We start from the raw sequence: 13,906 nt of genomic DNA, 5'->3' as shown, positions 1-13,906 counted from the left end.
TGTGCTTACAGCCGCCCCTCATCGCTCACATTACCGACTGAGCTCCACCTCCTGTCAGTTCAGCACTGGCATTAGAGTCTCACAGGACCGCGAACCCTACTGCGAACTGCACGTGCGAGGCATCTAGGTTGCGTGCTCCTTATGAGAATCTAGTGCCTGACGACCTGAGGTGGAGCTGAGGCGGTGATGCTAGCTCTGGGGAGTGGCTGCAAATACGGATTATCATTAGCAGAGAGGTTTTGCTGCACAGAGGCCATAATAAGTCAATTGCTTGCAGACTCATATCAAAACCCTATCGGTGAATGGCAAGTGACAATTGAGCCACGTCTGGTGGCAGGCTATAAAGCCATTCTACCACCACCACCCTCCCCAGTCCGTGGAAAAATTGTCTTCTATGAAACTGGTGCCAAAAGGTTGGGGACTGCTGCTCTAGCACATTTTTTATTGATTCATCGATTAAAGAACATCTCCAATCGCTTCATTCTTCTGCCTTTCAGGGAAAGCTCTACACCTGTTCAGATAGTTCCAAGCAGACCGAGGCAGAATGCAAGTAAGTGCAGGCTGGCGGGCAGGCAGGGCCAATCAGGTTAACTCAGGGGGGTTGGTGACTGGGTGTGAGAGGAGGCATAGTCCCTTCTTTCTCAGATAGCAGTGGCAGCTGGACTTTTACTCAGGGATGATCTGGTCCCATGGACATAACATGTAACAGGTTCACCCACTGAAGCTCCCCTCAATGGCTAGAACTGTGGGGCTTAAGCCTAACCAGTCCTGTCCCACCCAGCATGCCAAGAGTCATTGGTGGATCAGGTGTGAAAGGAGTTGAGAGACCCCCAGAATTAATGCTTTCTCTTCCTTTCTCAGGGGTAACTACATCACATACAAGGACGGGGAGGTTGACCACCCCATCATCCAGCCCCGCAGCTGGGAGAACAGCAAGTTTGACTTTGACAATGTTCTGGCGGCCATGATGGCTCTCTTCACTGTCTCCACCTTTGAGGGGTGGCCAGAGTGAGTATGCAAATTAAGGCCGATCTACCCTGATATTATTAGAGGCCAAGACATTGTCTTCACACACATTCCCCAAGTTTTATTACTGTCCCACCTCCTTCCCAGAGGTCCTACTTACCAGGTTCTTTCCCATGAAGCATGGGTGTGTAGGCCACCATCACAGCTGAAACATAGACTCTTCTTTTTCTAGAAGATGTCAACATTTCAAAAACTCCAACCAAAAATGAGCTTCTTTTAGCACCCCTTCCCAACCTCAGAGTGAGCCCCAATGATAGGGATCTCTTGTCATCACCCTCATGGCACTTGGGAGTGGGTGTGGGGACAGTTTCTCCAGTGTGGGCTCTTGGATCACCATAGGATTCAAGATTCTCACTCCCTACGTGCACTCAGTGTGGGTGACTATGTATCTGTTTTACTAGCCTCCTTAAAGAAAACCCTGTCTGTATTTACAGTGGAAAGTAAGGAAGGGATGGAAACCTGGGTCTAAATTTCTCTGCAGGGGAAGTGTTTTCATGCTCAGACTACCAGCTGGGTGGCCTTCATACTATGTCACCTGTACCAGGCAACTTGTCCATCAGGTGCAGCTTACATCTTTGTACAGACACCTGCTCCTCCCCCCATTTTTGTATTCTAGTGAAATCATTATCTAAAAGTCAGAAAATTCTACATATTCATAAGTCAATAATAGCACATGGATCTTAGATAAGAGTCACCATTATTAGATGGTAAAATATAGCTAATACCTAGAGAATAACCAAGTACTGTGCTGGGTAAAAACAGAAGAAGTGGAGGCTGTCCCTGTGCATGGGGAGGAGCAAGCATGGTGGACATAGAGCCAGGCCCCGATGGGTGCACACGCATGTTCACCACTAAGTGTAAATCCAAACCATTGCTGGTGATCTCAATAAGCCTGGGTCACTGGTTATCTAGTATTTTTATCCAGATGGATATTAGATCTCTGATAGATTTATTTTATGTTCACTGTAACATCCTCTGCATCTGTATCAGTCTGCAAAGCTGTTTCAATATTTACTAATATTTCTAGTATTTGAAATCAATGTCCATGATTCATCTTACATTAAAATAATTCTTGACAATTTCAAAACACCTTCATATACATTATGTCAACTACCTTGCCAGGTAGGGAAGTCAGGAATTATTGTCTCCATTTTAGAGATGAAGAATCTGAGGCTCAAAGAGGTTACATGATTTGTCCAAGGTCACAAGGCCAGTAAATGGCATAGCTGGGACTTGAACCTAGATCTGCGGACTCCAAGGCTAGAGCTGTTTCCAGCACCCTTGAGCCCAGGGACCCCTAGGAGCAGCAATGCCATCATTCCACATAGGTGACACTGCTTCTCTAGTTCCCTCTGTGGGATCTGTCCCCTCCTCCAGGCTGCTGTACCGCTCCATCGACTCCCACACGGAAGACAAGGGCCCTATCTACAACTACCGAGTGGAGATCTCCATCTTCTTCATCATCTACATCATCATCATTGCCTTCTTCATGATGAACATCTTCGTGGGTTTCGTCATCGTCACCTTCCAGGAGCAGGGAGAGCAGGAGTACAAGAACTGTGAGCTGGACAAGAATCAGGTAGCTTCCTAAGGAGAGGAACAAGGCAGTGAGGGGGAAGCAGGACCACATGAGGAATGACAGCAGTTGACAGCCTGAGGCCCACCCAAAAGAGAGGCTGTGGTCAGGAGACAGACCCACATGCATACTAAGATCATTTGTCTGCTCCTCAATGAGAATAGGGCTCCCAGTCTTCTGGAGGAGCCTGAGCAAAAGAAATGCAAATCCCAGGTCTGTCAAGTGCATTCATTCAGCCAACAAATATTCATTAAGTGTCTACTTATGAGACTCTATGATAGACTCTGGGGGGGAAAAAAACCTCATGCTCTATCTAGAAACTGACGAATTAGAAAGAGCCCATATGGATTAGCCCCACTGGTAAAGAGGAAAGAAACTAGAACAATGACGGTATGAGAGTTTTGGGAGTGGAGAAGAGCACAGCATTAGAAAACGACCATTAAATGGTTTCTCAAGTAAAACCCAAAGGCCTCTGCTTGAAGTGGGGGCAGGAAAGAGGCTTAAGTAGGAATGCTATGGTAATGCCCAGGACCATGACATGTTCTGTTAGCTTGTGAACAAGAGATGGCCACTCCATTGGTGAGGAATGAAGCTGTTAGAATGGGCTGTCACATGTAGTACGGGGGTCAGGTCCCCTGCGGTGTTCCCCCATGGAAAGAGTTCATGGGGAAGTATATCCCTGTCTATGAGCAAGTTCAAGTCTGCCTATGGGAAGGAGCAGGGCACAGATGCGCAGCTCGACCCTAGTCAGGCCAGCTGCACCCCTCACAGATTCTGGTGTCAGCATCTTGGATTTAGACTCATCTTTCTGGCTGCTGTATGGACTTTGGGTTGGAAGAAAGACAGGAAAGAAGGAGGACAATTAGAAAGTGTAGATGAGAGATGATTAGATCCTCATCTACTACCAGGTTAATGATAGTAGAGATGGAGAGAATCAGAGGAAATAAGATGGATCAGATTTAGAGACTGGACATGGAGTCTGGGGGTCAGAGGAGAGACTGAGGGTCAGAGGAGAGGCTGAAGTGGCTCCATGCTTCCTGACTTGGAAATCTGGGCACAGTGCTGAGAAATGAGCTGGTTCTGTGCTGGAGTCCCAAGAATCTAGTTCGCCCGAGAACTCGTCAGCTATCTGTGACCTGTGTCTTTTGATCTGTGGACACCGGTAAATAAGGAAGATTGATTTAGGACAGGAAAGAAAAACTGAGGAGAGAAGCGCCCCAAGGGGAGTCTGTGGCATAGGAAATAAAATGCCAGTTTACTGTCAGCAATATACCAGGATTACCAGTTGAAAAAGAAAGGAGATCCATACTCTTCAGCTAAGCTTGATAAGGAGATTAACTAGAGAAGATTCTCTCCTTGATTAAAGCAGTGAGAGAAAAATCCAAAAAAAAAAAAAAAAAATCTAAATAATACCTCAAACCTGTAAATGAGCTAGAGCAATAGATTATCTCTGACTCCCAGAGAGACCTACCCCCAGGTATATGATTTCATCAAAATCCTACATTCCTCTGCCGCCCTGCACACATCAGCCAGGTAAATAACCACACTCTTCCCCACCCCACTGCCTCCCTCCCAGCGACAGTGTGTGGAATACGCCCTCAAGGCCCGGCCTCTGCGAAGGTACATACCCAAGAACCAGCACCAGTACAAAGTGTGGTACGTGGTCAACTCCACCTACTTTGAGTACCTGATGTTCGTCCTCATCCTGCTCAACACCATCTGCTTGGCCATGCAGGTCAGTCCCGGGGCCCTGGTCCCGTGATGCCTGCACAGGGAGAGAGCTGTGGGAGGACAGGGGCGGCGCAGGCCTCTCTGGGTTGTCACCTTCCTGGTGGCCAAAGGAGGTGGAAAGACCAGAAGATCTGTCCTCTTCTCCCAGGTGAGAAAGACAGGTGTTCTTTCTCATGGATGAGCTCCTATCTGGAATGTTAAGAAGAATCCATAGGCCCCTGGGTTGAGAAAATGGAGAGAGTGGAGGAAATGGAGAACAGAGGGTGAGCTCAAAGTGTTCATTATTGTCAGAAAGGCATGGCGTGTGGAGGCTGATCCAGGGAGGTCAATCCATGCTAGAGCTCTTTTGAGTTACAGGATTCTCCATAAAGTTGTCATAACCAGTCAAAGCAGGGACATAGAACTCTGTCAACCTGAGTTTCCAGAGATGGCAGGGAAAGGAAGAACTCGTAAGATTTCCTGAGTCCACTTGTCTGCCCACAGAGATGTGGATGGACTTCCAGGACTCGGTTCAAGAAAGATCTCTATTGAGATGAGGGTGGTGAGTAGGGGTGTCCCTACCTCATTTTCACAGTTCTTCCCTCCCCTCAGCACTATGGTCAGAGCTGCCTGTTTAAAAGTGCCATGAACATCCTCAACATGCTCTTCACTGGCCTCTTCACTGTGGAGATGATTCTGAAGCTCATTGCCTTTAAACCCAAGGTAGGTCTCTGAAAAGCAACATCTGATTGCAGAGGCCAGAGGGGTAGAGGGCCAGTATCAAAAGAAGGAGAGTGAGGGGCATAAATAATTCGTGAAGGTCCATATCTTCTCTGATGATAGACAAATGCTCCAACTCCTGAACCTGCCAAGACTGGACCAGGCCAATGCTTTAAAATAGAATCTCAGCTCATGGTCTTGACCATGGCTGAGATGTATGGGAAGCCGAGTCCTCCCTGAGCTGAGCCTTTCCATCCAGGGAGGCAGATGATGCTCTTTCTTCTCCCATTTCTCACTTTGTCTCTGGTCCCATTCCCCAGCACTAAATCTAGAAGAAACTGTGCCTACAGACTGGCAAACCAAACCTCTCCAGGCCCAGCCCCCCAGATCCACTCAGGCCTCTACTCTCCCCTCCTGCCATTTTGTCAGCCAACCTCATTGTACAAAGCTCAGCTGGGACTGCATTTGCTCAGGGCTCGGTGTTGTAACCCATGGGGGCCTCCTGTTCCCTCTCAGAGGCCACATCGTTGCTCCCTTACACCTTCCAGTACAGGAAAGGCAGTTACCTGCAAATGTCTGTGCTCTGCTTCTTGTAGGCAGCTCCTCAGAAAACATTTGGAAGGCAATAGTAGAACCCTTGGATGAACGAGGCAGGGTAGGGAAGGCTGGATTGCCTGTCACCTTTGATTGTCCCCCATTGTCCTAGATACTGGAGGCACAGGCTGGATTGAGCAGCACCTTCCATCTTCCACCCCTGCAGATGGTCAGAATCACTGGCATCTGCTAGCCTGGAGTTTACAACAAGGGCAACTGCTTCTGAGGGAGGGTGTATAGCAACGCAGCAGCTCCTCTGGCTGCCTCAACATCTGTTGGGAGAGCAATAAGGGAAGAGATGGTTCTGAGAGAATTGTACCATTACCGACTTGAGGAGATCTCTCTGACTTTCTGAACTTTCTCTTACTCTCCTTTGTTAGTTTGCCCAGGTGCTACACAGAGCAAAGAAGGCAAAAGGGAGGAATCTCTGGCCATAGATTACATTTTTATTCAAACTTCTCCTTGTCCCAGGACTAAATGGGGAGGAGGCTGCTCCTTGTCTCTTTGACACATTCATTGACAAGGTATTCATTATCTTCTTTGAATTAATATTCAGCTGGCATTTCTTGATATCCTACCATGTGCTACACATACCTCATTGCAAGTAATGCTAAAAACACCCCTATAAGATGAGCTTTAGCACTCCCTTTTCAGGGAAGAGGGCGGTGAAGTTCAGAGCAATTAAATATAATGATAATTACATCAGTACTAAGTGGCATAACTGAGAACAGAATCTAACACCTCTGACTTATAGTCAATGTATTTCCATACCAACATCTTAGCGTCTTTCTGCTGGGTACTTTTCAGAAAGAGGGAAACAACCTTTGAGGTATTTTAAAGATAAGATAGACAATATTCTTAAAATGCTGATTCTTCTTCTCACTCAAAGAATGCCTAGGGATTTTGACTAATTTTTAGAGACTAAGACTCTTAAGGAGGGTCATGTGGTTATAAGAATGGCATTTTCCTACCCACTCCAGAGCAGCAAGGAGAGTCTTTCTCACTTTCCCTTCCACACCTAGTCCCATTGAGAGACGTACATTTTTGTCCCGATCTAGAGAAGACCACTGAATGTCCCTGGCCACCTTCTGTAGGACCCACAGCACCTCTGTCCACCTACAGCCCAGGAGTACCGACAGATTCACAGCCCACAGCAACATGACCGGGTGAGGGCAGGAATGTAGGAATATTGCCAAGTTGAGCCTCAGTCTCAGATGGCAGCCTCTAGGTAGGGAAACTGGCATCATTTTCATCTAGTTTCATGAGACATATGGTTGGAATATTTCAAAGCCTCGAGTCATTTCACAGTTGACTCAGGTGTGCTTCTGATGATGCCTAATGCTGTCTGCAGAGTGCTGCGGGGGACCTCCTGAACCATGTCCCGTGAGCACAGAGCTGCACTGAACAAACCTGACCTAGGAAGCAAATGATACTGCCACCTGCAGGGCCTCCACCTGAAAGCCACTCCACCTAAATCCTGCAGATCTAGGGACAAGCCAGTTTCCCAGAAACTAACCAGTTGTGGTGGTCTAAACCATAAAGTGCCTCCTAGTTTCCTCAATCCCTAGTTATCTATTGTGAAAATATGGGAAAAATAAGAGAGACTTTTCCTAAAGGAGAAAGAGAGCTGTCCTGGGGCCACTTGCATTCTACCTGCCAGGGTCAGTTTATGGTGTAAAAAGAAGAGAAAATGGACCTTTTCTGCTGATACCTCTAAAGTGAGTCTAGCAATAGAGAGATAAGCATCCCTGAACTGGCTGGCCAGAGAAGGTTGACCAGTGCTGGGAAAGCAGAGTTCCCTGAATGCTTTTTAAGCGATATTCTTCATTAAGGATTAGACTCCATTCAGGGCCCCAAAAATGTCAGGGAAAAACAAACCAGAAACTCCTTGAAGCTCTGGTAGAAATAGCTAGCTGATTTTGGCCTGAGAGCCAGGGCTTCTGACAGTGACCTGAAATACAGAGCAGCTTTCATGTCTCCCCATTGATTGGAATTCTGTCTGCACCTTTTAGCTCACTAGCATGGTTTTTATGTGTGATATGAATGGGTAATAGGTTTGCACTTGCAGGCATTAGCTGTAAAATAACGATTAGGCAGCAAGGATGTCAAAGACTGATGTTAGTCACAGCCAGGGAGAAGTTATCAAAGTTGCCACTACTCGACTTTCCTTCTCTCTCCTTTTTGTCTCTGTAATTGGTTGGTTGGTCAGTCAGTCAGTTGATCTGTTTGTACTCTTGATTTCATTCTTTCATTGTCTTCGTGATGCTTAATGTTCCCTAGTTCTTCATTCCTATCTGTTCTCACCATTCTATGAAAAATGAATTTACTCAGGTAAATTTCTGCCCCAACTCCTTAAATTCACACTCTGTTCCAAACACACATGAAACTATGGGTGAATATAAACCAGTTTAGAGCAATTCAGTCCCCAACAGAAACCTCAGGGATGTGAGCCTGGTAACGTCTGGAAGAGTGGGAAAGAAAATATAGTAGGATTGATGTGAACACCTAATAAGAAGCCAGAGGAGTTCCCTTTCTGAGAGTAGAAGGAGTGCCTGGGACATAAGCAGGTAGCACCTGGGTCCTACTTGATTGTACAAAACTAAGTTGGTCAGCATGAAGAACTTTTGGTTAGAATGGTTTGAAAATAACTGAACAGCTGGGTTGTCTTCCTATTATGAACTGAATTTTATCAGAAAAGATGGGAAAATATTCTTAATATTTACAATAGGTGCTGAAAAATATTCAATGCCTGTGAATAACTCTAACAAAAAAAAGTGTCTCGGATCTCTACAGAAAAACTATAAAATTTCATAAAGAGGAATTAGAGAAAACAACAAATGGGGAACTGTCATGTTCATGAACTGGACAACTTGATATTATAAAGATGTTATTTCTTTTTTTTAAAATACTTTCTAATTTATTTTTAGAGAGAGGGGAAAGGAGGGGAAAAGAGAAGGAGAGAAACATCAATGTGTGGTTGGGGGCCTGGCCTGCAACCCAGGCATGTGCCCTGACTGGGAATCGAACTGGCAACCCTTTGGTTCACAGGCTGGTGCTCAATCCACTGAGCCATACCAGTCAGGTCTATAAAGATGTCATTTCTTTTTAAACTGACCCATAGACAATACAATCACAATTAAAACTCCAGGCTGAGCTTTACCCAAGGTGAGGATGGCAAGAGAAAAGGGAGCCACCCAACAAGAAGTTTATCACCAATAGGATGACCCTGGGTGGGTGGTCCTAAGCTTTCAACCCAGCTGGGAAGCTCTGACATCAGGAGAGGCAGGAACCTGGTTCCAGAAGCTGTGCCAGTCACAGACACCGCACTGTCACACAGGTGTTAGCAGGAGGAGGAGTGATGTTGTGACTTAGTTGCCTGTGATTTGAGTTGACAATGACTCAGCAAGGGCAAGGTTCAGGGATGGGTGGCAGAGGATAGGGCTCTGCCTTCTCCTCCTTTAATAGAAATCCATCTGCCCAGGGAAGGAGGTGCTCACCCCAATAGAAGCCACACCCTTCCTCCCCATAGCTTGCGCACAGGTTGTGGAGGGGTGAAGAGGCAGGGACTGCTGCTTCTGAGACTTATCTCCTTCCCCTTGACTGCTGCCCGCTCAGGCTCAGGGAGAATGCAGTTTTCACTGCCTCTCAGTACCTACCTCCCCAAGGGGAAGACACTGCAGGGGGCTGGGGAGAGGAGAGATTTGACCCTGGCAACTCTCTGTCATCAAGGCCTTGGTCTATCTTTTCAGCTTTCTCCCAGCCTGGCAATAGTCCAGAGACATGAATGGAACCAAAGTGAAACCCCTCACTGGCCCCCAGCTTTCTTGAATAAGAGCAACTGACGTCTTAGGGCTCACTTTCATGGTACAGGACAAATTAGGAGCCAAAGGCATTTCAGACCTCAGGGATGAAGTGGGGCCTCTAGACCAGCACTATCTAATGGAACGTTCTGCAGTAATTAAAATGTCCCATATGCACTGTCTATAAAATAGCCACTAGCCTCCTGTGCCTATTGGGCGCTTGAAATATGGCTAGTGCAGCTGTGGAATTGATCGTTAAATTTTATTTACTTTAATTAACTCACATTTTTCTAGCTGCATGTGGCCAGCAGCTGTTGTACAGGGCAGTACAGCTCTGGACACGGCTTCTTCCCCGTGACATTTTCAGTGTCTGCTGCCCTCTGTTTGTCCCGGCTTCTTCAGCCCGGCTGCTATGGCTTCTTGACGCTGAATGGTTTATCTCATCCTCCCCACTCTTTCTCCAGCTGGTAATTTTCTACCAGTAATCAACTCATAGTAGTGGACGCCCTCTTGACAGAGTAAGACAGCCTCTTGCCCTGGGGACCCCATTGTGGATTTTCTCCTGAGTTGGTCAGTTCTCCCAGTCATCCATGGCCCACCCCACCCCCCACCCCCAGTCCTTGTCAGCTGCCACTGCTGAGGTTCTTTCCCTGCGGACCCTTTCTCACCCCAATCCTGAATGGGTCTTAAGGAAGGCAGAGAGTGCACTGGCTGGTGTGGTCTGGAACTGGTCTTGCTGCTGTGGCTGAATGGACTCCTGACTAGGGTTCCCAGTTAGCATTTTAGTGCCTCAGTGAAACTCAAATCTATGTGCACTAAGCCCCTGCCCAGTTCTTACCCGACCGACCCTTTCCCAGGATGCAACTCCTGTCCTTGCACACCCCAATTGCTGGACAGAGACTTGCTGCCTAATAGCTTTGACGCCCCTTCCAAAGTGGGCTCCAGACTTCCCACCAGGAACCCGCTACACCTGGCACCCTTGCCTTGCCAACTGGCCTCCACTGCTAGGCTCCAGCCTGCCTAAGGCAGCAAAACTTCCAAATCGTCCGGGGCTGTGGCTCCTGCCACCTGCCCTCGGACATGGGGGTTTGGCCAACATTTATAGTGTCAGCTAACAATGGAGCAGTAATTAAGCTGATACCCTATTTTCTCAGCTTTGGGGGCTTTTTTGGAGCCCATATTATCTTTGAGGAAAGATTATTCGAAATGTTGGCTGCTTCTCAGAGAGCAGAGAGAAAGAAAGAGGGTGAGGTTGGCAGCCATGGTGATGCTGACAAACATCCTCAGGCTGTTGTCCTGAGGAGTCCATCGGTGGCCCCTCTGCCCTTCCCTGGACTGGGAGCAAGGCATGAGTCATAACTGGAAGGGAGCCTGGTTAATGCGACGCTACAGAATCTGAGCCACTCAAGACCTCCGTCAGGGCCACTCACCACAGCACCAGGCACAGCCTTGTTCAGTCACACTGACATGAACAGCAGCAGAGCCACGAGGAGGGAGAGGCTCTTGAACAGCCCTCATAGTGGTCAGCCCTGTGAGTGCCCGAGCCAGGGCCAGTCTCTCTGCATCTTGAAAGTCTCAGCCAGAGAGCCAGTGTTGCTGGCCTTGGACTTCCCGTGCACAAAGGCAGCCTTCTTATTATTTCTAATTGTGCCTGTCGAGTGCAGGGGAATCCCGGGGTTTCTGGTGGCCCCAGAGTAATCTTTTGTCTGCACACCATGTTGTTCTTAGGGAAGGACTGTTGCCTGCTTAGGTGAGCAGCATGCAGAGACACCCAGAGGGTGTGGTCAAGATGGAAGAAGTCATCACCAGCTACCTTCTCTTCACTGGGCTAGTGGCAAAAGGGACAGGTGAGGGCTGGGTCTAACTGTACACAGGGACAGACTGACAGGCAGCAGGACAGCTGGAATGTGGTGGGGGAACGCAGGCAGCACTCAGGGAGGGCGCGTTTCTCTGCAGAGAAACTGCAGCCCAACTCCTCCATCTACTCTGTCAGATTTATCCATGTCTAGAACCTTCTTTCCTTAAAAATCCAGCATCTGGTTTCCCTTTGGCAAACAGCTTTCCTCCCACGAACTGACAATATCATGGCCCACATCCTCCAGCCACCTTAGGGTTCTCCAGGGCCCCGTGCCCCATACAGATATGCAGGGAGCCTCTGAGGCTGAGGGGCCTTTTTGCTCAGGCAGGGACTGACTGTTCCAAGCATTTTCTTACCCTGGGAAGGAGACCAGGGTCCTGACACTTGGCAGGCAGAAGGAGAAGCTGGGAGAGCACCTAGCAGATGATTCAAGTCCCGATTCAAGTGGCAGATTTTCTCATCTGACCCAGGAAAGAGTAACCATTTTTACCAACTGTGAGCACAGCCCACTTTTCTGCTCAGGCTGGGATGTCACATTTGGCTATGGTTTTCATTAACTTCAAAAATCAGATGCACCCTCTGTCCCCCAAAGAAGGCCAGTGGGGGCCATGCCAAAGGACAGGTTCTGAAATATTGCCATCTCTGATGGAAACAGAGGCACAGGAGAAAGGGATGCCTAAACCTGTGTTAGACAAGCCACTGATGAGCCTAGGAAGGAGGTCCAGATCCTGCTGGCAAGGCCCTGAGTGAGCCGCAGGGCCCTGGGACAGCCTGGGCAGATGGGCTGAGAAGAATGGCAGGGCCAGAGTGTCTCTAAATGCATTGGCGCAGCAATTGAGGAGCCGGGAGACCCTGCAGGCAAGATCCCACAGGCCCAGGCTCCCACCAGGGGCAGGAGGGACTCCAATCCCCATACACTCCATCCTGTGTGGTCAGGAGGAATTTTCTTTACAGCCAGTAAAGGACCAGGAGAAGGAAGGAGAAAGTGAGGTGACCGTCAGGAGAGGACGCACACCAGGGCCATCGCCTCCTCCTGAAAGCTGGGGGTCCTTTAGAGACTTGGTATATTTTTACCAGGCAGTTACATTACCTGCTAAAACCTCCTTTCTCTCCAACTTTGCCTCTGGTTCTAACTGTACCCTTCACCAATAATTCCCTCTTCTGACAATTTTAAGTGTGCTATACATTTCTTCATGGTGCAGTAATTCTTGTGAGGCTTTATATCTTTACAAAGCAAATTTTACTTCATTCCTTTGCTTCATCATCTACTGCCCCAGATTCCACAGAGAGAGAACATTATGGTAGGTTGAAAAGCAGGAAGTCTAGCTTTCACCTCAGCATCACCCTGAATGAGTTGGGGGTGGGCAGGTAGGGCATATAGTTCCTATACACGCACCGTTCTTTCTTTTCTTCAGTTTCTCTGTGAGGTAGGAAGACTGGCTTAGCAGACTATGGTGAGACCAAGTGAGATCCTGTCTGCCTTAGTCCATTTGGGCTGCTGTAACAAATACCACAGGCTGGGGAACGTATGCACAACAAAAATGTATTTCTCACGATTCTGGAAACAGGAAGTCCAAGATCAAGGCACCAGCATGGTTGCATTCTCTGGTGTGGGCCCTCTTCCAGGTTCATAGCTGAGTCCTCATGGGGTTGGAGGGGCAAGAGAGCTCTGTGAAATCTCTTTCATAAGAGCACTCAACCCATTCTTGAAAGCTTCACTCTCAGGAAGTAACCCTTCCCAAAGGCCCCACCTCCTAACTCCATTGGGCTTAAGTAAGAATTCTAGCATGTGAATGTGGGGGAAACAAATATTCAGACCACAACAATGTCTGAAAAGTCACTAAGGCCTCTGGGGAAAGTGCTATCCCAATGGAGTGTGTACTGTGTGAAATCCCTCAGCCTGGGAGTTTGTATCCAGCTCTCTACCTCAGAACAAAAGGAACTTTACCTTCTGCCCTATCATGTCCTTCTTGTTCATTTCCATTTGAAAACTGGTACTTTTGCAATTCCAGTGTTCTGACATCTCTCATCCTGAGCTCATGTATTCTTTCCTTCCATCCAGATTTCTGCCTCACATTGTAATATAATTTCAAGGCTCAGCTTACTGCATCCTTGAAGTTTGATTGTGGTAGGACACAGCATAAACCAAGCTACTAATTTCTAAAACTATCACTTGCCCTTTTCTGTGACCAATGTCACCCATTATTGGGCTTCATAAGTTTGAGCCCAGTTTTTCACCATTTCTTCTCTTTCTCTGTCTCTAGGCCTTATCATTCTCCATATTATTTATTTCAAGAACTTTTTGCCTGCATGCTGTTGGGCTAGTGTTTTCTGCAGCCTGAAGTTAACCAACAACCCACAAGTATTGTATTGAGCTCTCAATGTACCCTGCAATGTGCTTGGTACCAGGGACCCAATGGTGACTACAGGCAGGCTGGTGAGCCCTAGAGTTGTTGGTTTGCCATTCAAAGAACAGACTTCCCTGACTCTGGTCCACTCTTGGATCTTGTAGAGTCCCCAGTTCACCATCTCATTCATCCCTAGAAAACCTGCTATCGAGCCTGGTGCTCCTAAGTGATGGATAAATACATTTACCTTTGTAACAACCTAAAATTAAGTAAC

The 13,906-nt window shown here is 47.6% G+C and overlaps 1 protein-coding gene across 5 annotated transcripts in view; it reads left to right on the top strand.

Annotated features, from left to right (window-relative positions):
• CACNA1C (calcium voltage-gated channel subunit alpha1 C) overlaps positions 1–13,906 on the top strand; it is a 713,310-nt gene that overhangs the window by 623,062 nt on the left and 76,342 nt on the right. For all 5 annotated transcript variants that reach the window (XM_090273794.1, XM_090273795.1, XM_090273796.1 and 2 more), the window contains 5 exons: positions 498–550; positions 862–1,008; positions 2,404–2,605; positions 4,179–4,337; positions 4,925–5,035. In XM_090273794.1, coding sequence (XP_090129920.1) covers positions 498–550; positions 862–1,008; positions 2,404–2,605; positions 4,179–4,337; positions 4,925–5,035 — 672 coding nt within the window. The remainder of the gene's footprint in view (positions 1–497; positions 551–861; positions 1,009–2,403; positions 2,606–4,178; positions 4,338–4,924; positions 5,036–13,906) is intronic.

This window comes from Furipterus horrens, unplaced genomic scaffold, assembly GCF_987537825.1.
Source record: "Furipterus horrens unplaced genomic scaffold, mFurHor1.1.pri manual_scaffold_4, whole genome shotgun sequence".
Classification (NCBI taxonomy): Eukaryota; Metazoa; Chordata; class Mammalia; order Chiroptera; family Furipteridae; genus Furipterus; species Furipterus horrens.
This window is presented reverse-complemented; position numbering and strand designations above follow the sequence as displayed.